This window comes from Strix aluco, chromosome 4, assembly GCF_031877795.1.
Source record: "Strix aluco isolate bStrAlu1 chromosome 4, bStrAlu1.hap1, whole genome shotgun sequence".
In the NCBI taxonomy this organism is placed as follows: domain Eukaryota; kingdom Metazoa; phylum Chordata; class Aves; order Strigiformes; family Strigidae; genus Strix; species Strix aluco.
In genome coordinates this window covers 17,238,242-17,261,762 of record NC_133934.1, presented here as the reverse complement: position 1 = coordinate 17,261,762, position 23,521 = coordinate 17,238,242, and the positions used below count along the sequence as shown (strand labels likewise).

Sequence of the window (23,521 nt, the reverse complement as noted above, 5' to 3'; positions counted from 1 at the left end):
CGGGCGCGGAGCGGGCGGCGCTGAACATGGCCGGCGTTGCCGACGCCGCTGCTTCCGCCGCCGCGCCGGGCAGCGGCGAGGACGGACGGCGCGGCGGCGCCCCGGAGCAGCAGGAGAGCGGCCGGGGGGAGCCCAAAACTCTCTGGGGGAGCCGCGAGCCGCGGCCGCCTGCCGCCGGCCCGGGGCAGCCGTCTCCGCAGCAGCGAACGGAGACGCTGGGCTTCTACGAGAGCGACCGGGGCAGGAAGAAGAAGCGGAGCCTCTCGGGTGAGGGTCGGCAGCGGGGCGGGAGGCCACCTCTCGGCAGGCCGGGGCGGGTGGAGGGCAGCGAGAGTCCCCGGGCTGGGTTGGCCCCCCACGGGAGATCGGGGTGGCCGTGGCGGCGTTGCCCGGGGCGGGCGGCGCCTCCGGGGCGCGCCGCCAGCGCTGGCTCCTCACAGCGCCGGCCGGGCCGGCCCGCTTGAGGGGCTGGGGCCGGGGTGGGTGCCTGAGGCGGGGCTGAGGGCGCCGCGGCCGCCCGCCGGTGCAAACTTCAGTGAGCTACTTCAAAAAGTGCGCCGGGACCTCGCGGGCCTGGAGAGCGGCGTCGTGCCACCGTTCCGGCATCGGGGGGGGAGCTTCCCCGGCGGCTCCGCTGCCTCTTCTCTCCCTGCCCTTAAGTTTAGTCAGCGAACGCGCCCGTGTCAGTGAAATAGAGCCCTCGGCGTGACTGCGTGGGCCCCTACTTTCCACGGGAGCGTGTTGAGGAAGGGGAACGGGGGCAGTGAAGTCCATGTGCCCTGTCACGCAACATGTTTGGTGGTGATAGTCAGGGGGTTTTAAACAACACGGGCATCATCCATCGAAGTGTTACACACTGACGTTGAAACTCAGGTTGTTAGGATACCTGCCAAGGAGTGACTGCAGCGAGTGCCTCGAACGGCGGCTTCTGACAGGAGCAGAGCGGTTCAGACCTGGGCCCTGTGGTTCCTGAGCCCCGCGGGCCGGGAGGGCTGCCCGGCTTGCTTCACTTGCCTGCTGAAGTACGAGAAATGCTTCTCTGCCTTAACCGTTCTTATTATATACACATAGTGTCTTTGCCTATGCTACTGAAAGTATCAGTGCTGTCAGAGCCTTGAAGTTGTATGCAGATTATTAGAAGTCTTTGGAACTAAGTGTAGTTTACTGAGGCTTTTATAGGGAGAAATAAGGAAGAATGTCATGGCCTTTGCGATCAATCTACAGCTATATTTACATTTACACTTGAACTGGTTATTTCAGGTATCTGCAGAGTAATTTTTGAAAATAGCCATGCCTTTTTTGTAAAAATTGTCACTCAGTGTGGCAAAGCCTGATTTAGTGTTGGTAAGGTTATAAATAACTTTATTAGTACCATACTCCTGAGTGGCTTGCTGAAAATCTGGAAAGTGCTCAAAGTGGTGTTCAAATATCCAGGCTTTCTGCCTCAGTGTTGGCTTGAATGTGATACTGCAGGTCTTATCAAATACGAAAAACAAAAAATAGGAAGTAGAGTTTAACTTAAATCATGTGCCAACAATTGAATGCTTTCCTTCTAAGTTTGACAGGTACTGTGTCCGTTTCTGACGTGGGTTATGTCATAGGACATGCAGCATCATTGACTGCAGTTCTGTGGTGTTGATGAGACTGATGTAATTTCCATAGTTATAAGAAATTGGCTTGATTGCAGTATTACGAATTGCTTTGTGGTGAAAAGAAGAATGGTCAAGATACATACTGATATACCTGAAAGACAGCTGAACAAATAACTTATAAAATAAGGAAATTGTTATTGGGGTGTGTGTGTGGAGTTCCTAACTATGTTCCAGCAATTGATTTAAAATTAAAAATTAATTAAAAATCATTGGCGCACTCTGACTCTTCAGGACAAGAAAACAATAGAACAGGCTTCTTGATAGAGCAACTGAAAATTATAACTCATCTAATGGTAGCAATATGTTAAATAGTAGATAGAAGTAGGGTTTTTTCACGATGGTAAAGCAGGACCAGTACTGTACACAGAAATTGTTTAGAGGAGAAGGAAATACTTTTTTTTTTTTAAATGTGCTGGTTTAGTCTTAATTGATTTGAGTGTTTATGGAAGAAGTGTGTATTTAGGATTGAGGGGAGTGGAGTGAGTGCCTGGAATTGTTGCATTTAGGATTAAAGTTATGTTTACATAACAACAGAAACTTGCTGAGGTGCACTGCATTTTGCATTTGCACAGATTTTCCTCTCCATTTCTGGTTAATGGTTATCCTTTGTGCAGCTATGCATTGAAGTATAACTTAGGTAAATCATTATCTTTTTACCTTGAAGGAGTTAGTGGCCTTTTATGCTTTGAAGATGCTTGTGCTTTTCTGTCCTGAGGTGGGGAGATAAATGAGAATACTTTAAGCTTTAAGAGTATGCTATCTGAACAGTTTAAACATAGTCCACAGTCTAAAACTTTCTGATTGCAGAGGAGAGAAATTTGAAGTAGGGAAAGGCATTTGAAGTAGGGATTAGTGTCTACTTAGTTTTGAAATGAAATGATGCTTTGATAGCAGAATTTTTCAAATTATTAATTTTTTTATTAGAATTAATTATTAATTATTTGTTACTCTGTCCTGCCTTGGTGTCTCATCCTGTTCTTTTGCTTACTGTGATTTTCCTACAGGGTCAGCTACTGATCTGTTTCACAGCTGGCACAGAACTAGGGCTGATGCTGGGTGGCAGTAAGTGCTCAGAAAGGAGGTGGCTGAGTGACTGTGCTTCAGTGCATCCCCTGTCACTGGAGAGACTGTTTTGCAGTCACAGTCTGGAGCTTGTGTATTAATCAACCTCAGTCATGAGGAGTGATTATCTCATAATATCTAGGCCATGAAAGTCTAGCCAGGTGGAGGAAACTTAAAATCAATCGTTTTCAACAACAGTCCCGTGAACCAGTCTGTGTGAGGTAAGGACGAGTGGGAGCAAATAGCTCATTAGTTAGAATCATAGAATATCTCAAGTTGGAAGGGACCTGTAAATTACTCCTTGGTGGTTACCCATATGCATATATTTACTTTGCAGGAAACTTCAGTTGTTTGAGATGTATTATCTTTAAGTTAGAAAAGGTTGGTTATCTGAGGTGGAAGAAAATACACCTGGGCAGTTAACAGAGTAGTTAATTTGTGTGTTTATGCCTAAGGTTATCTCTTTTTACTTTTAACTTTTCAAACAAGAAAGAATTAGGAAAAACAAAAAAATTACAAGTGATAGTGTTACAAAGGAAGACTTCAGAAAACAAGTTTTCAAGAGATCTGAAAAATGATTTAGTGGTATGAACTTCTGCGTTATTTCACTGGAATGAACTTTGATTGAAACTTTACATGTAAATATTGGTTTTTTACTACTCATTAAACTACATGTTGGTTTTGTTTGTTTTAAAAATAAATACCTTTAAGGCCTACAGTGGCTTTGGCCTACTTACTAGAAGTGGATCAGTAATATATAAATCATCAAAATAACTATCTAAACAAACTTATACAGGGAAAAACTGTACTGATCATGTAGTTTAAAGCAAGTAATTATTTAAATGATTTATTAACAATACATAATTAACCAGCAGTCAGTGAATTACATAGCTGTGGTCAGTATCAGCAGCGTGATAAATCACAATACTAGACGTACACAGGATGTTAATACACCACCACAAACTTCAGAATGCCAGTTTGTAATCCCCGCAAGTTCTAATCACATTCAATACACGTGCCCCCACGCAAAGCAGTGTAGGTTATAGGCACACCCTGCCTCTTCTGCTTCTTTTATACTTCTGTTTGAGCTGATTCCTTCTTTGCTTTAAAGTCTGTAATTTTCTCTGCTCTTCCAGCTAATGGCCTTATTCATCTTCAGTGTGATGAATATTGAGAAGCCACTATCTCAGACAAGTTTTGGGTGAACTCTTCACGTGTAGCATCTATACTTGCATTACTCTCTTAACAGCTGTTACCTAGGCTGTTTTACTAAGTGTTATGCAGCCTCTTGCTCCCCCCAAAAATGTGGAGCATTGTACCATGCAAGGTCTACCCCCTGCCCCCCAGTAGTCACTAAGAATTTGTCTAAAATCTGAATTTACTATTTGTGAGCATGATCTTGTGTCATGATAAATGCTCTGTAGCTTTTCACCTGTCTAGATACATGATTTCTATCCATATTCAAGCGTGAACACTGAGAGTTTCTATTTTTAAATGCCAATAATAACCAGAAATGTTGAACTTTATTGTAGTGTTCTGTCACTTCTGAAGTGTTACAGGGAGGTGGTAATGTCAGTGAGTGTGGAAGCTTAAGCTCAACCTCCTTGTGCTGACAGCCTGAATTTTCATAATTATAATTTCATATTTTATTTCCATTTGCAAGACTACTCTGCCCAAAGTCTTTTTTAGAAGCCATATGAGTTGACTAAACATAGGTCAGTCAGCTTTCGGCTTATTTACAGCCATTAAAATGCAGAAGACCTGTACATACTTGATGGCTTTTTGGTCTTGAAAGACTTCTGTCTGATCATCAAATGATCTGCATGCTTATACTGTTAGTGCACTGAATCACTTGGGATCGCGTATCCATGAACGTTTTGATCTTACAGAAAGTTGTTCTTAAAAAACAAGTTGCTACTGTTGCTGAGGGAGAAAATAGCTTTTAAGAAGTCTAAAATAGAACTTTGTAAATTTAGGAGGACTGTCAGTACATTAAGGACTAGATCCACTCAGCCTATTGCATTCGGTGTAGCTGCTTTGAGTAGTGTTTTGGAGAAGTGGGATGTCTGATGAAAATGGTTGGCTGGGCAAAGTAGCTTCTTTTGTTTGTTGGGAGGCAACAGGGGAATGGGAGAGCACAGGTCTTGCTTCTTATATAGCTCCTTTCATACCAAGTTATTTGACATTCTGGTTATGATCAGGAGAAACCTTCTGGGTTAGATGTGATGTAAATGAAACATGTAGCAAGTAACAAAAGCATAGCAGTCTTCTCACCCTTTGGAGGTCGTGCCTGAAGTGTCTTCTGCTTATGTGTGTTCCTGAATGTAGATCTTTCATTGCTGAGATTCATCAGTGCTGAGCTAACAAGAGGTTACTTCCTCGAACACAATGAAGCAAAATACACAGAGCGGAGAGAGAGAGTATACACATGCATGCGGATACCAAAAGAACTGGAAAAGGTGAAGTATACTTTAAGATTTGTTTTAATTTAGAAATGCAACAGATTTCATCAAATTATTTCAAGAAATATTTATTTTTCAAAAGTTTTGCTACTAAAAAAGATTTGAACATCTATAATGATTAATTTTCAGTGTTAGTAACTTAAACATTTATGTTTTGGGGGTTTTTTGCCTATTTTTGCTTGTTGCTGCTGGCAACTCATTAGCAGAGACGGACATGACTAACTTTCAAGCCCAGATGATGAAAAATTAATTCCAATATAAGGATGTCACTGATCCTTAAAGGAATAGTGAAGCAAAAGAAAACTTTTTACAGCAAAATGTCATTTTACATTTAAAAAAAAAAAAATTGTTTTAAAGATTTTTTCCAGTCTGAAATGTTTTGAGGGTGGGAAGATTTCAGTCCTGTAAAAATACGGTGGTGGATGACTTTCTGTCTAAGGTTTTTGACTTAATTTTCACAGCCTTCTATTTTGCTTCTTGCCACTGTTTACCACATCTTCCCTCTCTATCCCAGTCCTATGGCCCTTCCTGAGGCATTCCTGCCACCTCCTTTATGTCAGTTTAGGTATAATTCTGGCACTGCAGTGAGTCAATTCCGGTGCTGTAATGTAGAAGAGTTTCATTCTGGCTTAACCATTTTGATTTGGGAGGCAGCAGGAATATGATCAAGGATGATGAGTAAGGAAACGTTGGTAATAAGGTTTGGCTAGGCTGCAGTATAAGGATAACATTAAAAGTATGCTGCTAAAATTCTCAAAATCTCTAAGGATGAAGTTACATCGTAGGGCTAAATCAATTTAACTCGAACTTTTATTGAAGGAAAAGCCTTGTTTCACTGTTCCTCCGACTTCAGTCTCCTGTCTTACGCATTTTGCCTGTCTTGCATGAGCTGTGGTGCTTGTTGAACCATTCTAAGCATTAAATCAGCTATAATTTGGCAGTGAATGTTTTGCTTTTCTTGCTCTGTTTGTTCTTTGCTAGGATAGTGAGCTGAATTGCTTAACCAGTATTCTTCAGAATCCAGAGCCTACACAAGGGTGGAAGGGGAGCTGTATAGCTTGCAGTAAGGGTAGAAAGATGAAAGAGCAGCGGAGGAGGGAAGGAGGGAGAGTAGGTTTCCCTTTGTCAGCAGCACTCAGGTTCCCCCTTCACTATCATTAAATTCATCCTTGGACCATGATGAGACCTGGTTTTACAAAACTAAATTCCCAGTCAGTTACTGCAGAAAATCACTGAATAAATGAGATTGGGATGGACCTCTGGAGATGATGTAGTCCAAGCCCTTGCTTAAAGCTGTGTCACTTACAACAGGTTGCTCAGGACCAGATCCATTTGGGCTTTGAACATCTCCAGGGATGGCGTCTTCACATACTCACTGTTTACTCATTCAATTTATGGTAGAGTATTCCAGTTATTGTAGAGTCTCAGTTGAACAACGTAGCAGTTCTACATCATCTCCATTGTAATTACATAGAATATTATGTGCTGTTTCCAAGCTACAGAAATTATTCTGAAAGATCATCACTGTAGATTTGCAATAAAACTTTCAGTGTGTAAGAACAAGTGAGGGCCAACAGTTTTTTATGAATAAAATTGATGCTGTAAATGGTGAAATTGGTGGGGTTTGCATGGTAAATCAAACTTCAGTCTGTACTTTGAATATGAAAGAATGAAACTGAGTAAAAAGAAGGTAGGTTTAAAAAGTGGTAGTTATCTTTTTACAGAGAGATTATGAAATAACTTTGTTGGTTCTTTGCTTGGCCTTAGTCCAAGTTAGTGTCAATATCAAATTAAATCGTTGAAAAAGTATGATGATGAGCACCTAGAAAGCAAACCAAATAGCGTACAAATCATCACCTATTGCAGGAATCACTTGACTGATTCAAAAATCTGCTTAATTGAAATAAAGCATGTGAGACACTGGGAAAGGAAGAGAAGAATTTTCTTAATGGCTTGTATTGTTTACTACCTAATAGTATAATTACAGACTAGGATTGAAAATCATAATCGGGCAGAGTGAGAATAAAAAGAAGTAAATTTATCAAACCTAATATTAGGAAATGGTCTTTAACATGCACTTATTACATGTACATAATTTTGGAGTGTGGTGTGATGTTAAAAGGGTAGTATTTTTGCTGTTGGTGTTCTGAATACCCCGTTTTTATTTAGAGGTGCTAGACAATTTGTAATATAAATGCTATTTCCACTCAAGCTTTTTGTGCAGTTTCAATGGGGGCTCTCCATTGTAATGGGTTATTTATACTAAATGAAAGGGTGGTCCCTATTCCTGCTGTCTTAAGGGAACACTTGTTACTTGATCTCAAAATTAAACTTTGGGCTTTTTTGCTGAAGTATAGTTATGATGATGGAAAAGCTCTGTGAGCTTTTCTGTTAACTCCTCAGTATCAGGAATGTAGCAGCAAAAATAATGTTTATGGAAATGAATGAAAGGTTCAGTGCTGATTATATTTCAACAGGTCCATGTAAGTGTGCAAATGCAATGTAGTAAAAAATTAGGAAAATGAGGATGTTAAACAATAATTGCAAATATTAACGTAAGCTTATAGAACGTGAAAAACTGTGATTACACTGAGGCAGAGAAAAAGTCTGTCTCATTCAAAAAGAAAATGCAGACTTGTTTTCTAGATTATAAAGATGCCCTCAAAGAGTACAGGGGCAAAATGACAGGCTATCTTTCTATTTTGCTTGGGTTAAGGAGTTGGGGTTTTTTGTTGGTTTTTTTTTTTTAAAAAAGGAAGATATATGTTCAGATCCATTCATCCTCAGTGCTTGGGTATTCAGCACCTGGTTTAAAAGTTAGCAAAGAAGTAGATAACTTACTGTCATATTAAAATGCAATGCATAAATTCATCCATTATTTGTAACCACTGCTCCTCATAATTTTGAATGACAACTCTGAAATTTTAGAAATTGGTACTAGAGGTGAGTGAGGTGAATCAGGGAAGAGACCTTAATGTTGTGATGGTATTGAAGTACAGACTGCAGAATTGGCAGAAACAGGATTATAAGAAAAAGCAACAGCTCAGAGATGATAGCAGTACTCATATGCCTGAGTCAGTCATCTTATGTGGCTTGCACAGATCTACTGGAGTGTACTCTGTAGGAGTGCTTTCAAAGTTACAGGGATACATAGGAGTGAGAGAAAGGTATCTATAGGTGATATTAGCTCATTGGACAACGAACTGACAGTTGTGCAAGCTGACAAAGTATTTTGAAAGGCAAAGAGATAGTGGGAGATTAAAGTAATTTACTTGTGCTTTGGTTTACTTTTCCCTCCCCCAAACCAGTGTCTTCCTTTCCCATCAGCAGTACATACAACTTTCACATACAAATCTGTCATGGATATCTAGGCCTGCTTAGATGTTGCTAGTCTTAACTGTGTAGCCAGTTAAGCTTGTCTTTTTAAGTGATTTTCCTTGCAGGAAAAAACACTAGCTTCTGGTCTGACAGAAGCATAAAAGCATAAGGGGAGAGTCCCATTCAAGTAAATCTTAGATACAGTCAAAGAGCAGATGAAGAAGGAGTGTCATATGGGGAGAGTCTGGTATATAAAAGCTTTCTAATTGCAGAGTTTATGTGTCTCTTAGTTATTACAGAGTTGCTTGGCTTGTGGCTGTAATGAAACGCCTTTAACTGTTTCTATAAATTAAGGAAAAAGCATTCAAACTGAAGGCAACTGCAAGTTTACCTCTTCATATTTTATATTCTTTGTATGAAAAAGGTGGATATTCTCTGAAGCAGAACTACCACAGCTGTAATTAGCTGTGCAATAGAAAATAAGGTAAAGAATTTGGGAGGGGAATAAAGGCATATTAAAAAGGATGTAGGCAGAAAGTATCTGTGTGCATGTGTACACAGCTCTACATTTTTTTTCTAAGGTTAAAAACATTAACTTTTGTAATCTTAGAGGAAAGTCACCACTGGAAAATGACCTACAGTTATATCCAAGTGTAATTCATGTATTCAATAAAGACTGAGTTCGGTGAGCTGTGGAGGTCTGCAAAAGCCTTTGCTGCTTGGAGCTCATGGTGCAGAATTTTTGCTGAATAGTCTTCCAAGTACATACTATGTTATTTTTCTTACAGTTCAGCTGATTGAACAAGAATATTGTGCTTATTTGGTTAATTAGTCTTACGTAAATGTATTTTTCATAAAATAATTATTTATAAACTTTTTGTAACCCTTTATAAACTACTAACATACCTCTGTTTTTTATTTTTGTAATTTAGTTGATGTTTTTTGGAATCTTTTTGTGCCTGGATGCTTTTCTGTATGTATTCACCCTGCTTCCTTTGAGAGTTTTTCTGGCATTGTTCCGGTTCATCACTTTGCCTTGCTATGGCTTACGGTAAGTTGATTGAAGAGAAAGGTGTTGATACGCTTAAGTAATGTTTCTTTATTTATGTGTGTGTGTAATTTTATGGCCTCTCAGTGCCATTTGAACTACTAATGACTTTTTTCACTGTAAAATAGAAGTTTTGGTCTAAACTAGCCAAAGCAAAGGTGTGCATGGGACCTTTAAGCTTTGCCACCAGTCTCTAACTGTCATCATTGTTTCCTTCAGACACAACAGTTTGATAACAGCACCACTTAGGCATATTCAGGTTAGTAAAGGACAGAGATGTGACCTTACCCTATAGTTTTGTTCTTTTAAGTAACGTCTATTTGAACAGTGTTTTAAGATTTTAGACTTGAGTTAATGACTTGCCTCATGTCTTTTGATAGACTCTTTGATACAGAAACAAAAGTTTGATTTTTTTTTTTTTAACAACAGTTTTCCTTATTTCCGTGGTAAACTTTGCCCAAAGGATCCCTGTATAAAATGTGTTATTTTCTTCCCTTCAAAGAATCTTAGAGAGTTATTGAATGGTACTAACTAATCAGAATAATATTAAGACATTTTAGCTCTTAACCCCTTGCTTTTATATTCAGATCAATACTAAGAAGAAGTTGCTAATACATAGGAGTTTTGGTTTGCCTTTCTGGTGTAGACATCAAAAACTGGATAGAATTAATTTCCTTCATAAAAGTTGATGCTTCACAGTAAAGCTGATTGTGTAAGCCTTAACTGTAGCCTAAAAGAAAAGGAGTATTTGTATTGATGTTGTAATATTTCATTGAATAAATCTTCAGGGTTTTCATTCTGGATTTCCCCAAACTTGAAGTTGATTTATGGTAGCTGACTTCTTTTGAGTTGCTTGCATTTGCATTATTCATAACCTTTGTATGTGAAGTGTTTTTAGATGCATAGTTTGGAATGTATGGTCTGATTAGAGCAAATGCTAGTCTAGTTGCATAAGAAATAATATTTTAAAGTATAGTCTTAAGTTGAAATGTTTGTCCTTTGATGCTTAACATAGGCACTAGGTGGCAGTCTTTAATATTTTATTGTGCTATTAATTTTGAGCTGAATCTCAGACTTTCATTATGTTAAGATAATTTTCCTAGCTGTGTAAAAGCTATGACATCTATTTAGTTTTAGCCTGAGGACAAGTCAAATTATGTGCCTATTTGTAAATATCTGTACAGAAGCTGTTGCTAAAATATTAAAATTCAGGTAAATGTAATGGCTTTTAGCCTATCATTTGGATCTTACTACTTTTTTCTGTTTAAAAGTGTTCTTCCTTGTTTATAAACTCAGCTTTGCTTTTGACAAACAAGTCTTCTGCTCTTCTGAAATTACAATGAAAAATTTGAAAGACCAGTTTCTGGTTTTGGGTATTGTTCAATATACTGAGGAAAGTGACATTGTACCATATGCACTCACGTGTGTGTGTGTGTGTGTGTGTGTGTATATATATATATGTACACACACCTGCAATGTTAAAACTTAGTCTGCTTGCTTGACAGTATTTTTAGTGTGTGAGGCAGGGCAGGAATCCAGTATTCAACTTGGCCATGTTAACTTTAAAATGTTATCAGGTAAGATGCAGTGAAACTGAGATTATCTTGATTGAAGAAAGGCTTTGTTTTTGTAACAACTCCTGAAGCAATTTCTTTTGTCACAGTTTCCTCAAATGTTTATGGAATTTATTTCCCTAGAATCTCTTTATTTGTTCACTACTTGAGGCTTTGTCTAATTCATTAATGGTTTAAAGTCGGTGGCTTTTTACAGAAAGGTTCACAATTTATAGTATGTAATGGAACTTCTTCAGATGTAATGATTCTTATTTCCAAATATTCAGAGCCTGTGCTTTGATTTTTGTTTTTTTGTTGTTGTTGTTTTTCTAGTTACACTGATTTGATTTGTTATGGCAAAAAAGATACGCGATTTTCTTCTAGCTCAGGAAGTATTTTTTATGTATTTGTAACAAAATACAGTTCAATAGGTAAAACACATCTGTAATTACAAAAGGTACTTACAAAGCAGGTGGCTATTTATCTTTGAGCTTGATCTTCCTCACAAATGTCAAGTAAGCATTGAGAGACATGACTAGTTGTTATTTGAACCTGCCACATCATATTCCATTCTGTGTAGTAAATAAAAGTGCTCCTCCCTTCATCTTTTTTCTCAACATCTCAGTGAAGTGATTGAACAGTGAGTGTTCCCGTCTCCCTTGCAGTTTACTTTTCATTTATTTTCTCATAACTTTCTGCTCTTTTCAGTATAGAAAAAGATTATATTTACCCATTAGTACTTTAAAACAATAAACCCACATTCTATGTAGGATGAGCTAATTCCTGTCTGTGGTATTCTGTGCAGTGCTTAAATGTAGAGGGAGTGCTTTATAGCCTCTTTCACATGTTTTAATATTCTGTTTTACAGAGCTCTGAGAGGGAACAGAGAGTAATGTATCTTAAAGAAATTTGTTTTTTCTGCCTAGACAGTGTAAGTGCTTCAGTTTGACTGCTAAGTCTTCACTCTTCATCAAATGATCTTTCCTTTTGAGTAAATTAAATTCTGTGTATTTGTCAGAGCTATATTGGTGTTAGCATAGCTATTTTAGAGAGAGACTCTTAAAACTTCAGAAACTCCAGTCAGAAGAATCCAAGATTCTGACATTAAGTAAACTAAGCTGCTGGTTAAATTGCTGTGGTCAAACTGGCAGAGGCTGAATCATCAGATTGTAGTAGTTTGGGCAGGTGCCACTTCATTACTGCTATGGTCTGTAAATAGCAGGGTGCTCTTAAAAAAATTAAGAAACACTTCACAAAATTAAATTACATCTTGTGAAATTACAAAAAAATCAGCTCTGCTGTATTTTTTTCCAAGTCATGGAAAGAAGTTTCCTAAATGACTCTTGTAAACTACTCTCATTTTATTAAAATAAAAGCACATACTTTGCTGGAACAACAAATCTAAGGTAGAGAGAGAAGTGGACCTGGTGGAGTTGTCTTCAGAATTACAGTCCTTGATGATAGGTTCCTAAAACTAACTACCTGTGGCTGAAAGGGTACGGATTCCTTTTACAGTTCAGACACTTTTTTTTTATTAATACCTCAGACCCAGGGATTCTGGGCAGATTAATATCTCTGCTTGTTTTGAAACACTTTTATAGAGCTAACTTTGTTTTTCTTGAAAATATGTTGCACACCAATAAAAGCTCTTGTGGGAATGTGGAAAAGCTCTTCTGTATTATTTGAAAAAATCATGATACGAAAGCTAAAATGGTATGTTAGTGAAACTCTGATGGGACTCCCAATTTAATTACATTTAAAGGCATTTTATATCTTGTCCACAGAGCAAGTAAGGACTTGTTATGAAAAATGAGACTTTTTTTTTTCTCCAAATTCTAGTTTTCTCAAGAAAATACAGAAGTAGATGATGAGTTTTCTTACATGTGAAGATAGAGTGACAAGATCTTTACATTTCTTCCGTGTGGAAATAGATACAGATTGTAAATATGTTCTGTGTTTTTCTTTTACTCTGTTCTTTTCTCCCTGAAATAAGTGAATTTAGGTCCTGTCAGCAATAACATCATTAACTTCAGCTGTACTGTATGTACCTCTTAAAATTCGCATTGCCCTCCTGTGAAATCATAGATTCATGCTTTTCAGTAGAAAATAAATAGAACAGCATTACTTCAAGAAAGAAACTGTAGAAAGAAAGCATCTCAGGAAAGAAAACCCAAACAAACCAAACAAATATGCTGGCATTCTTATTATGGACATTATGTTCGTATTATCAGGTTATTAAATAAATTTGAACCTCTGTTGCACACTTATTCCCAAACGTAATTTTTTTTTTTTTTGCTAAGGGCTGTAGCTGTTAAATACATAAACTTCCTATTGTCTGGTTAAGTTCATTGAGAAAGTAGTGCACCTATCCACCAAAATGTGTGGCTTTCTACCAACCAAAAAAAGGCAGGTGCACTCAGTATTTTCTGCAGTAAGCTTTCAGATCAAGTACTCCTTTCTCCTTTCCATAACAGTGCATAGTGTAGCAACATTACAACCTTCTCTTTCTTTCTTTCTTGTAAATCAGACCGAAGGGAAGAGCACTTTCACTTCCTTTATAGGATGGAATGTGGTGTCACAGGGATTCCTCCTTGGTGAGTAAATCCTGATTTTCTTTTTTTCCTTCTATGCTGTCAGCCAAATTCACACATCTACATGTAATCAGTAAAAAGACTGATTACAAATGAATAGTATAGCTAGATTAGTTAACATACTTCAAAGGAAGTACCAACAGCTTCAATAACCAACACATGAAATTGATTCAGTGCTCTTTATGGTAGGTATATTTTCATATGTAACTTTACATCAGTATGGAAATAGGTTGTGATCTTAATAGATTTAAAACATTTTTTGCGTGGAGTGCCTGTACACCAGTTCGGCCCAATTTAAAATAGGATATCTTGGAAAAACTATAGCCCCTGCTGTACTTAGTTTATAGTGCCTTAAGCTTTTTTCATTTATTCTAAGTAATGCTTCAGTCAGGTTCGTAGCTATATTTTTGTGTGTACTTCAAGAAGGATTTTTGTAATGCTTAACATAAATTTTGGGGAGTTCTGAAGGTTCATTGCCTGGTATCTTAGTATTAGACTTGAAGTTGATTCTCTGCATAATGCACTTCAGCATATGTTCATTTACTGACATCGGTTATAGTGGATTCTGTTATTAAAAAAAATAAAAGCTTAATGAAAGCTCATTCTAGTTTGCACTTATTTGAAACCTCATTTTTTTTATTTATTTTGAGACAGCTGTCATCGGGGCCTAACAGCAAGGTTGGTTTCATTTCATTCTTAGCATGGTCTCGTGCTGTGTTGTGTGCATGTAGAGGCTTTTTATTGTTTGAGAAAGAAAATGCCATCTAATATTGGCAAACTTAACTCTCTGTCAGAAGTCTCCTTTTGGGACATATTTTTATCAGCACTAAGTGAATATATCTTACAATTTTACAACAGTGAAGTCCTGCATACTGTGAACTATCACTTTAAAAATTTAGAGTTTCAAACTGGATATTAGATTTGATCAAAATAGTTTTTCTTCCTGAAGCCAAACTTAATTCCAAACTTGAGCATAACTGTAGGAAAATACTTTGTATAGATCACTTTGTGCATTTTGAAAATTCTTAGTGTGTAGCTATATGGGCAGGTGTGCTCCTCAGACAAAATTGGTTGGTTTTTGTTTCCCTGACATCTTTCTTTACTTAGTATGATAATAGGAAAATATCCCCTTATGTGTTAATCTGATCATTGTTGTTAATGCGTTGTATAAGATTAGAAATTTATGCTACCACAGTTCATTTACGAAGGATACATTGAAGGATTAAGGCTTTCTTTGATCAAGACTAAATATCTGCATGTAAAACAAAACCCCACAGTTCTGTTTCCATACAAGTATCTGTGATGTAAAAGTGGAGAAAGAAAAGATACATCTAAACAAAACTTTAACTATGCCACCATTTCAATAACTGAAATATATTATTAATTAATATAAACCTCAGTGGTTGTCTAACTATTTCAAAGTGTTAATAATACTGAATAAATAATACAGTTGGAAAAGGTTCACTGCAAAATACTTGCTCAAACTTGTAACCTCAGTGCTAAAACACTTCTCCAGTGCGTTATTAGCCAAACAATAAAGCTATGTAGATGAAAAGGTTTTTTAATAGTGTGAAGTACAGTAACGTTTATAGAAATAATACTGTTATCTTAAGGGTTTATAAATGTATATGTATGCAGGTGGTTAAGTTCATTATTTTATTAAGATTAAAATACTTGTCTAAAGCATTATTGCAATGACAGTGTATTCATATATTTAAATTATTGTATGACATCAGTATTGGAAATTTTGTCTGTGCTTACTATGAAGGAGTAATTGTATAGAGTAATTGAATTACTTGAGTAAGACTATACTAAAGGAACCAACAAAAAATGCAATAAACTGAAATTAAACAGGAAAAATGTATTGAATTACTGTTGATTAAAAAAAAAAAAAAAACCAACAAAAACAAACAAAAAACCAACAACCAAAAACCCAAGTACAAAAAAAAAACAACAATCAAAACCCAAACAATTGTACAAGGTGACTGGAAAACCATATGTAATCAGACTAATGAAGAATTAAGGAGCATGAGAAAACCCGAAAGACAGAAGAAGCTGTATGATAGCATATGGCAGTCAGTGCAGAGTTAAGTTTAAAATAATGTATGCAGAGTGCCTATGCATTAGATGCTAAAGTAATTAAGTACTCAGACAAGTATACTTGACTACAGGTTACTTTGTATATAATATAGTGAAAATGTTCATTTTTCAGTGACAGTTGCTAAAGAGTGTACCATAGACAACTATAGTGAGATTTTTAGACTTCTTTTATAGTAAGAACAAAGTCCTGTTTGTCCTGGAGTGCATTTTATGTTCCAAATGGTTTAACCACTTTAGATTCAATAAGCAAGGCTTATTAAAACACTTAACACCATATGTTGTTTTTTTTGTCAGTCACTTAAGCAAACATGCATTAGCTACTTGTGATTTGTAACATATTAAAGCCAAATATCAGTAAACTGTGATTTATTTTTAATAATACTCTAATTACTGCTAAGTAACTTTAATTGTACGGCTGTTGAAACAAAAAGAGGATTGGTGGGGTAGATGCCAGTACACTTAAAGCCTTGAGCTGTTCTGCTTCTTTAATAACTTAAAGGAAAAATACTGTGAAATCCAACATGATGTTCAGTTGAAACAGTCCCAAACTTCATGTATCAGTAGCATGACCATTTGTATGGTCATAGTCCTTATGAATGATTGAACCTAATGTTTTTCAACCAGTAGATGGAGACAGAACTCTTATTACTATATGAAATGTGGCTCATGACCTTTCAAGTATGGTCTCAGATAGACATACCCTGAAAATGACACTCAGGTAACTAGTTCCTTAAGGTTTCACTTGTCTGAGGAGATTGCTTATGATGAACACTGTTTTTCACAGCAAATTGTTTTTCACTGGGTAGCTGTTTTATGTATATCTTGAAGTAAGTTTGACTCTTAATTTTGTAACACTTAGAGTGGATCTTCTTACAAATGCCACAAGTAATCATGGAAAAAAAAAATATTTTTGTTGCCGTTGTTCCTAAAATGTATAGAACAAATTTGTGTGTAGCCAGAGTATTTGGTAGTATTCTAATTTGATAGTATTTTAATTTAATTTTATAGAATAGCAAAGTAAATCTTCCTAACTCTTTATAATGGAACTTGCGTGGATTTAGCTTTCTAAGGGGGGAGGACATAAACAGATCCAATTGTTTTCTAAACAGAGGAAAGACTTGGATTTACACTTCCGAAATGCATCTCAAGGTAGATAAACAATAAACTAGAAAGCCTGAAGCATGTAAACCTTGAGCTTACGTGTTGTGTTGAGAAAAGTAATTTTTTTCTGTAACAGACTGGTTTTCTCAGTTCCTAGTTCTTGGTTGATGTCAGTCAGTGCACTGTATAAATTTTACCACAGTTTCACTTTCAACTGCCTCAAACACTGTGTGATAAGCATTGAGCTTGGCATGCTGCTTCTTTTGTTAATTGACTGGGCTGAAACAGAAGCATGCTGTGGCGGAGTAGGGAGGTATAGTATTAAGGCTCGCACATCAGTTTCTTATATTAAAATGAATAATAAGCTTGTATATCCCCTTAAGCATGCATTTGTATAATTATATTATTTGGAGGCATAAGGGGTTCTTTCAGTGGAGATTTTCTGTCAGTTAGTAGATGTAATGGTAAGTGTACCCAAAGGCTGAGGAGTTTGAACATCTTAAGTACATGCTGTACAATATTGAAGTCCCCATGTGTGTTTTTATTGTGTTGTCTTAATTTGCTAGTTAGTGTTACAGTGTGAGAGAGTTGTGAGAGCATTTATCTGTAGAGGAATGCTTGGATTTTTTGCTCTTCAATCATGCAGGTTGAAGGATCATGTCATGTTTAATCAGCTCAGTGTATTTAGTGCTACTAATAGTAAAGCAGTACAAGATTTTATGTAGTGGATAACAGAAAGAATGGATAAGCCTTACTCTTTACTATTAAGGTACTTTGAAGAAGTTTAATTTAAAAATTTGATTCCTTGGTAGTCTAGTCTTTACAGCTAAATGTGGGAACTTGAGGCTTAGCATAATGAAACCACTTGTAAAATTCTGTAAAGAGCATCTTGGAGACCATAACCTCTAGCAAAAATGTTAGAAGTAATAATGGAATAATGGCAGAAAATAATTAGGTGAAAAGATAGAAATTGTGTATCTTAAGGTGCATTTCAAGGACAGTCCAAATGCCCTGAATCCACATATTTACTGGTTTATGAGATGTGAAAGTTGTAATTTAAATTATATTCAGCTGTGTAATCAGCCAAATTGTGAAATAATTCATATAACATTATTTCTAGAATCCAGTAGGATATTAGAGGAACTGCATCTTGGACAAAGGCTCTTTTAAGAGCAGAGTTCACTAAGGCTGGGAGAATGTTAATATTTAATTCACTTCTGCAGCATCACTGTATGTGTGGGATAGCTTTGAAGGAAAAGACCAACTGATTTCTATAGAAAAATTCTACATTTTGCTGTTTTATAACTGGAATTATTAAATATAAAGTAAGATAGTTATGCTCTTTATTTATTGTTCTCCTTTTCTCACGCATGAAAAACACCCGTAACATTTTCATGTGAAATCTTTCCTTCGTATTGTCACACTTCATGCACGACTGTAAAAAATACAATGTCTTTTGAAACGAGCTAAGCTGTTTCAACTTCTCAAATATCTGTTAAAATGGTTTCTAGAATTGTACAGTAGCTCAGTATTGTGTAGTTCTTACTTCTTGACTCCCTACTTTCAAATGAGATATTGAAAGTATTATCAGCACTATGCTATGTATTTCTTGTTTGTTTCTTGACCCTCTGTGTAGTTGTCATATCTTGGCTGATACCAGCTTTTTTCTTTGGGGTTTTTTTTTTTGAGATTCTGTAGTACTCATGGTGTGGATGAATACATCATTATGAATTTGTATATGATATAAATCACAAGGTCTCATTACTTTGTGCTCAAGATTGTTCTGAAAGTACTTTCCAGTGTTGGCAATGAGTAGTTACTGGAAACAATAACTAGAAACATATATTGAGAAAAATGAATGCAGAAAATGTAATTTGTGTAGTGGGTAGGCTAAGACTTTTTATGACAGGCATAAAATTCCATCAGCCTATGTGTGTTTATATGTATTAAACAGTTTAATGCGAAGGATAGGAATGATTTGTGACAAATACAGATTGAACCAATGTGAGCCTGATCATATACTAAAACTGCATAATTTCATAACTGCAGGCTTTGCAGTTAGTTCTGTGTATTTGCCAAAAGGTGTCAAATCATTAGACTTAATCCATTTCCTTGTCTTTGTGGGAAATAATTATCCCTTATATTATATTCAGAACCACACCTCAAAATCCTTTTGTAAATGTTATTAGCCAGAGTGGAAAAGGATTCTGCTGCAATAGAAGTGCTTTTGTGGATTTATGCAGTAGTCATGGTTAATATGTCTCAATTGGAAACATGTTAATTGTAGACCGTAGATTACTTGCCTAGTCAGTGTGAAGGGACAGTCTTAGTGTACAATGAAAGAACATGGGAATGTATTTTAAATGCCAGGATCTTCTTACTCTTTTTGCATTCTAGAAAGCAGTTTTCTGTACTCAACCTTTGCAGTAATCCTTTGTACTGATGAGGGTTTAGAGATGCTAACAGCTCTTCTGTCATCAAACTGAGTAAATTGAAATGGTAACGATATTTTTGCAACTCCTTTTAAAGATGTGTTTAGAAGAAGTTGTCACAGCATTACTGTTGGTTCTGCTTCTCATGTGGATGAGAAGCACAAGAAGTTATTGCACAGCTTTGAATAAAACATTAATAGAGTGTAATTTTAGTTAAAACATCAGGGAAAAAAATGGAGTATTTGCTGCAGTTTTTTCTAGATCTCTATACTACTGAGAAACTAAATCCAAGTCACTTCGAGAGGTAAAATTGTCTAAAAACACTGTTTGAATGTACTCTTGTTCTACAAAAACTTAATTCCTGCAAGACATGGCAGTCAAGTGTAGTTGATTTGACCCTTTTGGGCAGCATTTGAATTGAACCCTAGTGATGCTCAGTTTGTTCTGTACGCATCACATTCTCAAAATATCTTTGTCTTTCCGGTATATAGGATGCTGTGTGAAAGTTTGGATGCACCTTCATATGGCATTGTTCTCCTGAGTTAGTTTTCAGAGTTGAGGGCACCTTTAGAAGAGCAGTTTTACTCTTTTTTGTGTGTAGTTTGTTCTTAGAGTTTGTATTTCCCTGTGGTGGTTGCAATCCGCTTTTACATCAGCTTCTCCTGAGTTGGTTTTACTCAGTTGAGTATAGTCATATTGATGAAAATCAACATAAGCAGAAGACTGATAGGGTTAACAGTACAGAATAACTGCGACTTGTGACTGTACTGGTGGTTGAGCATCTTTGATGTTATTTGTAAGCTAGAAAATATTTAACATGATAATTTGCAGTGTGTATTGATCTGTGGATATCAGAGCATTTTCCTGTGAGAATCTTTCTGGACTGTTTCAGAAACTTCATAAACGGGTTTTGCTTACTAGTGTGTTTCAACAAGAGACCATCCCAAACTTAAAACATAGTGGGTGACTTTTGCTAGTCAGGTTTTCTCTACCAGGTACTCACTACTTCTCTAGTGATAAGGTAGGTGTTGGCTGGAATAATGAAGATGCTAATATTCTGAGCAACAAATTCTGATTCTCTTTTTCAAATGCTAAGACCTGGCATTACTGCTGTGGAGTAATAATACCTTTACTACTTTATCCCAATCTGTATTGCCAAGTATGAGTGTTGGCCTGGGGTGTCATACTGAAATGTTGTGAGTATGCTTCCAAAATTGAAGTAGGTTGGAGAAAAGGGAACATGCTGTGTTACTCAGTGTATGAATGGTAATCATAATCATAAACATGCTTCAATATATGCTAATATATTTAAATAAGTATAATAATTTAAGTCAGATGTAGTTAAATAGGGCAACAAACTTTCAAATTGTGATTTTTCAGGCTGGAGAGAGTGCATTTTTTGTGTGTCATGCAAGAACATAGTCATAGGTTCTTTAAGCAGCAGGCAAATACTGGATGTGCTGAAAAATGGACATTTTCAGTTTTCTTCAAGTTTTAAATTGGTGTTTTCAGTTAAAACCCAATGGGGGGGGGGGGGGGGAACGAAGAAAATTCACCAAGGCTTTTTGTCAAGGACTTGGTCTTAAATAAAATGCGGTGTGGTTACTGTTACTGGATGACTTCTGAGAGCAAGAAAATGTCTCTTAGGGTGAGAAAGCCACTCTAAGCAATTCTGGTGTGCTGGACCGGGTTGAATTCTATTATTCAGAATACAGATTATGCAGTAAAAAGTATATAACAAAAGGAGCAGTTGCTCTGTGTTCAAAGTGTAATAGTAAATGTGAGAGTTCTGGAAACTTCTGTGCTATACGCCCAGAATGAGCATTATATATTTGCCCATTGTAGAATGACACTGTGTGGTTCCATGAGTGTTATAATGCATGAATGCTGTCTTCGGGGCTTTTTTCTTTTGAATGGAAGACAACAAAGAAACCTGAAGTATAACACTCTAGCTCTGATGTATTTAAATAGAATGAGTCAGGTGGCTGGGATTTCTGACTTGTCTGCAGGGTCTGTAGAATGCCTTGACTCCTAGAGGTCATAAGTAATTGTTCAGATGTTTTTTTAAAAATAGCATGAATTTTTTACCAACTTAAACTGACAACCTGTTTAGAAAAAAATTAATGGGACTATTGTCTAATCTCTGGATAACTTACTGATTTTAAGAATACAGAAAATGAAAATTCATAACTTGCATTCTGCTAACTGATTCTGACTTTTGTGAAACATTAACTTCTGCACAAGCCTTTCAGTGTATATTAAAAAGAAATACCTGTAATAGAAATTATTTCCCTATTTTTTTGTATTTAATTCTCAGATAACCTTTTGATTTACTTTGAAGACTTTTAAAATGCTTTCCATCCTATTAACACTAAACTAAGTAAATAGACAAGTAAATACTGCCTTGCAAATTCGTTATGCTTAAGGCTGCTATTGTGGCAATTGAGACAAAGCTACTTTCTTCCTGTAGTTTTAGTTTATAGGATGAAATTGTGTAATGATTCATTTAGTCTTCTGGATTAGTTATGGGACTGTAGGTAGAAAGCTTCTGCATTGGTTCAAGATCAACCTCAGACTCTGATGTCAAATTGTTTGCACTTATTGCTGCAGAGCTTAGAGCTAAAAGAAGATACGGAATTGCATTTAGTACCTATTCCTTAGCATCTGGTTCATTATACTGAAACTGGAGATGAATACTTAATTTCTTTTTCTTTTGGTTATAGCAAATACAATTTCTGTAACTGAGGAAGTCAAAATGATATGTAGAATTGGCTGGAAGAGGGAAGGTAAATTAAAAGCCAAAGGACGTGCATGCGAAAGGTTCTTAACCAGTGGGAGCTCTTACCCAAGAAATATAGTATTTTAACTTAAATGGATGTAGCAGATAAGAGAATGTGGTCCTGTTCAGGAGCGTGATCTATTAATGTGTATAACTGTCGTGGTGTTTCTTGTGTGTTGGAGTGAGGAGCAGGGGAGGGGGCAGTAATAAACTACATTAAATTACATCTTTGATTAATAGCTTCTATAAATTCCTATTGACTTGGTAACATTGGTATTTTGTGGATATATGACACTTAGTGGAACTTTTTGGCCTTTGTATTTCAGTGATAGACGTTTGCTACAACCTGCTCAGGTATGTGACATTCTCAAAGGAGTTATATTGGTCATCTGCTACTTCATGATGCACTATGTTGACTACTCTATGATGTATCATCTGATAAGGGGACAGTCTGTCATAAAGCTCTACATCATCTATAACATGCTTGAGGTAAGAATGTTGGCATCAGAATATCGAGCATGCTTTTTTCAGACTGTCTAAAATATTGTATTACAGTATTTGTACTTAGAATATCTCGTGTTCTCATAAATGTGCACACACCCGTATTAATAAACCTAGATGCAGTGAAACAGACAGGTTTGTGAAAAATAAGTTTTGTAGATACTGTTTCATATTGCCTAATTCCTGGAGCTTATTAATTTAGTTGAATGAAAATTGAAAACTGGAAATGGAAGAAGACATGTCTTAAACTGAAATGCAAGAAGTGAAATGAATGAGGTTTGACCTTACTGACAAAAGTAGATACTATTGATTGGAAGTAGTGGTAAGATCCTGAGAGAGAGCAGAGAATGAAGGTGGTAGAAGACATGGAATTTGTTTTTTAATTCTTCGTTATGGAAGTATAGCTTTCATTGTAAGCTAGGACATGTTACTGCTTAACCTGTCTCAGTCCTGGCTAGCATAAAAAAGTCTGAGTACATAAACAGTAAGTTGAATGAATACAGTGAAACAAGAAAAGGAAATTGTGGTTTGGTAGGTAAGATAAAAGAGAAATTCTGGGGAAAAAAAGTTGTTTCTGTAGGAGACTTTTAATTGCAATTCTGTGATTGATGATTCACAAAGTAAATGTTTTAATAGATACAGTCTTATCTCCATCCTGCAAACATAGGACATAGTAGGAATACAATCTCTTAGAAGGACTCAGAGCTTTGTACACAAAAGTTACTCTACTAGGATTCTGTGATCTCTGAATAACATGTTAATCCTTGTTTGAACATCTGTTATACCTTTGAAGACTGCTAAAATGGGGCTACACTTTGTGCAAAATCTGAATATTTTGTCTAAAGACATTTGCTCTTTCCTCATAAAATATGAAAATATTGCATAAGGAACACACTTCATTATCCTAAATGAAATAAATATC

General features: G+C 36.5%; 1 protein-coding gene across 16 annotated transcripts in view; it reads left to right on the top strand.

Annotated features, from left to right (window-relative positions):
* Positions 1–23,521, top strand: part of TAPT1 (transmembrane anterior posterior transformation 1) — a 50,630-nt gene continuing 27,109 nt past the window's right edge. For 2 of the 16 annotated variants that reach the window (XR_012623040.1, XM_074822183.1), the window contains exons 1-8: positions 1–267; positions 5,043–5,173; positions 9,427–9,545; positions 9,762–9,801; positions 11,964–12,026; positions 13,623–13,689; positions 14,337–14,364; positions 22,425–22,587. Coding sequence is in view for 15 of the 16 variants with exons in the window: in XM_074822183.1 (XP_074678284.1) it covers positions 27–267; positions 5,043–5,173; positions 9,427–9,545; positions 9,762–9,801; positions 11,964–12,026; positions 13,623–13,689; positions 14,337–14,364; positions 22,425–22,587 (852 nt within the window). In the remaining variant the exon portion in view is untranslated. Of the gene's footprint in view, positions 268–873; positions 1,023–2,656; positions 2,936–5,042; positions 5,174–9,424; positions 9,546–9,761; positions 9,802–11,963; positions 12,027–13,622; positions 13,690–14,336; positions 14,365–22,424; positions 22,588–23,521 lie in introns of those variants that run through there. The other 14 variants (XM_074822189.1, XM_074822188.1, XM_074822191.1 and 11 more) reach the window with 14 other exon arrangements.